The sequence below is a fragment of the Clinocottus analis genome, unplaced genomic scaffold, assembly GCF_023055335.1.
Source record: "Clinocottus analis isolate CAN_PGR_092001 unplaced genomic scaffold, fCliAna1.0.p SCAF_34, whole genome shotgun sequence".
Classification (NCBI taxonomy): domain Eukaryota; kingdom Metazoa; phylum Chordata; class Actinopteri; order Perciformes; family Cottidae; genus Clinocottus; species Clinocottus analis.
Window position 1 is genome coordinate 708672 of NW_027176087.1, and position 2500 is coordinate 711171.

At 43.9% G+C, this 2500-nt stretch overlaps 1 protein-coding gene across 1 annotated transcript in view; it reads left to right on the forward strand.

Moving 5' to 3' along the window:
• Nucleotides 1-2500, forward strand: part of prr12b (proline rich 12b) — a 36388-nt gene that overhangs the window by 32826 nt on the left and 1062 nt on the right. Inside the window, exon 15 of the mRNA XM_068596166.1 lies at nt 1946-2041. Coding sequence (XP_068452267.1) covers nt 1946-2041 — 96 coding nt within the window. The remainder of the gene's footprint in view (nt 1-1945; nt 2042-2500) is intronic.

Sequence of the window (2500 nt, forward strand, 5' to 3'; positions counted from 1 at the left end):
TACTACTACTACTGCTGCTACTGCTACTACTACTACTACTACTACTGCTACAGCTACTGCTGCTACTACTACAGCTACTATTACACCTGCTGCTAAAGCTACTACTACAACTACTGCTACAGCTACTGCTACTACTACTACTACTACTACTACTACTACTACTACTACTACTACTACTACAGCTACTGCTACTACAGCTACTGCTAATACAGCTACTGCTAGAGCTACTGCTACTACTACTACTACTACTACTACTACTACTACTACTACAACGACGACAAAGACTGCTACTACTACTATTACTACTATTGCTACTACTACTACTACTACTACTACTACTACTACTACTACTACTACTGCTACTACTACTACTACTACTACTACTACTACTGCTACTACTGGCGGTAAAGCATCTCATCAACAGTGAAGAAGTACAGAAAGCTGCCAGATCATCAGGAGAGTTTAAGATTATCTTTTCAACATTAGCAGCAGACAGAGACCCAGGAGCCTGTAAACCTGCAGCGCTGTGTGCAGTTGTGTGCAGCTGTGTGCAGCTGTGTGCAGTTGTGTGCAGTTGTGTGCAGCTGTGTGAAGTTGTGTGCAGCTGTGTGAAGTTGTGTGCAGCTGTGTGCAGCTGTGTGCAGCGTTGTGTGCAGTTGTGTGCAGCTGTGTGAAGTTGTGTGCAGCTGTGTGAAGTTGTGTGCAGCTGTGTGCAGCTGTGTGCAGTTGTGTGCAGCTGTGTGCAGTTGTGTGCAGCTGTGTGCAGCTGTGTGCAGCTGTGTGCAGCTGTGTGCAGTTGTGTGCAGCTGTGTGAAGTTGTGTGCAGTTCAAATCAAAAAGCCCAGCACATTGGCACGATGCTCTTCAGAGTGGAGGTGTTCCCTTTGCAGTGATCTAAATACTGGGAGGGACAGTCCAGCTGAGCCTTGACATGTTAGGTGCTGTCCATACACACAGCTCTGCCTCAAGACAGGACTGCCCCCTACAGGATGACTGTAGTGGTGTATAACATCATTACAACTGTGGAGAAAGCCATATGCTTTACTACTCTAAAGCAGCACATGGATTCAGGAAACACAAGGAGCCTTTACAAGTGACTGAACGAACTGTCTGTGAACACCGGACCAAAACGCCTTAAAGCAGCCACTGGGAGGAGGTCAAAGGTCAACCATTAGTAGTAGTAGAGGCTGTCAACATCTGACGCCAGAGACCATCTTTGAGGCGTCTCTCCCTGTAAGTGACCCCCTGTAGTTCCACACTTCTATCACATGCTGAAGGAAGACCATGGACTACGACTGTAGCTCAGAAAGATAATAAGCTTAAACTTAGAAAGCTTAGAAAGACAACAGTAGAAGCCCTAACTTTTCACAAGGCCGGTTTGAAGCAGCATATGGACTCAGACCACTTCCAGCAGCCCAAGATGTATCCAGAAACACAGAGAGGTCATTTATGGTCTTTATTTTATTTATTTAACTTTTATTTAACCAGGTCAGTCCCATTGAGATACAATGAGCTCTTTTCCAACTGAAGCCTGGCCAAGACAGAAAAGCTTCAACAGTCTCGAGACACACAGAAACCCCATAACACAGGTAAAATACATGAAAAGATAAGGCAACATTTAATGAACACAGAGAGAAAAACATAGGAAGCAAAGTCAAATATGATTAATTGACAAGACAACCATACAATGATTGCAGTAAAATACTGGTTTGTTGTAAGAACTACTCCATCTGCAGAGGTAAAGCGGTCCGAGAGCAGCAGGGTATAAGCACTACACTGTGACATCACATGCCATTCAGCCTCCATTCTGCTGGAGGACAGCTTGTCTATGGTGAATGGCTGTAATTATCAGTAGTGCTTTTTCAAATGGTGGGAGGGTCATTCACAACAAGATAATGCAGGAAAAATATCTTCAACTCTTTTTTTCCTCAACCCTTTTTAATAGGATCTAAAGCTCTCTATTGAAACTTGCCGGATCTACAGTCTGTATCATTCCCTTCACCACTACAAGTACCACACCTTCCTGCACTGCAAGAAGGAGGTAAGCATGGCTGCAGCATGCTAAATGTACTCAGCTAATAGTTTGGAGCCAATATCCCATCTGTATCCTAGGTTGTTGGGTCATGATGATCATGGATCTGGTCTTTCCTCTATTCCTGTCTTCTTCTTGACTCCTCTTGTGTCATCAGTGTTGCCCTCGTGACAAGCCACACACTTATTCATGCTGGTATGAATGTGATGTATTTTCTTCGCATAGATTCTAAACGATGTTAACGTTCTCTAGCTGTGAACCATATGTCCAGTGTTTTCTGATCATTGTTAGCTTTAATTTACAGCTACTGTATTAGCAAGAGTTGAAAGGAGCCCCAGCAAATCCCCGGGTGATTGGCTGTCATCATTTTCTAGTAAAATATGTCTACACATATCTATGTGATATGTTAAAACTCTGGTCTACCCAGCAGAGGAGATAGTTAGGTGCACTGCAGTGAGCTACAGGGAC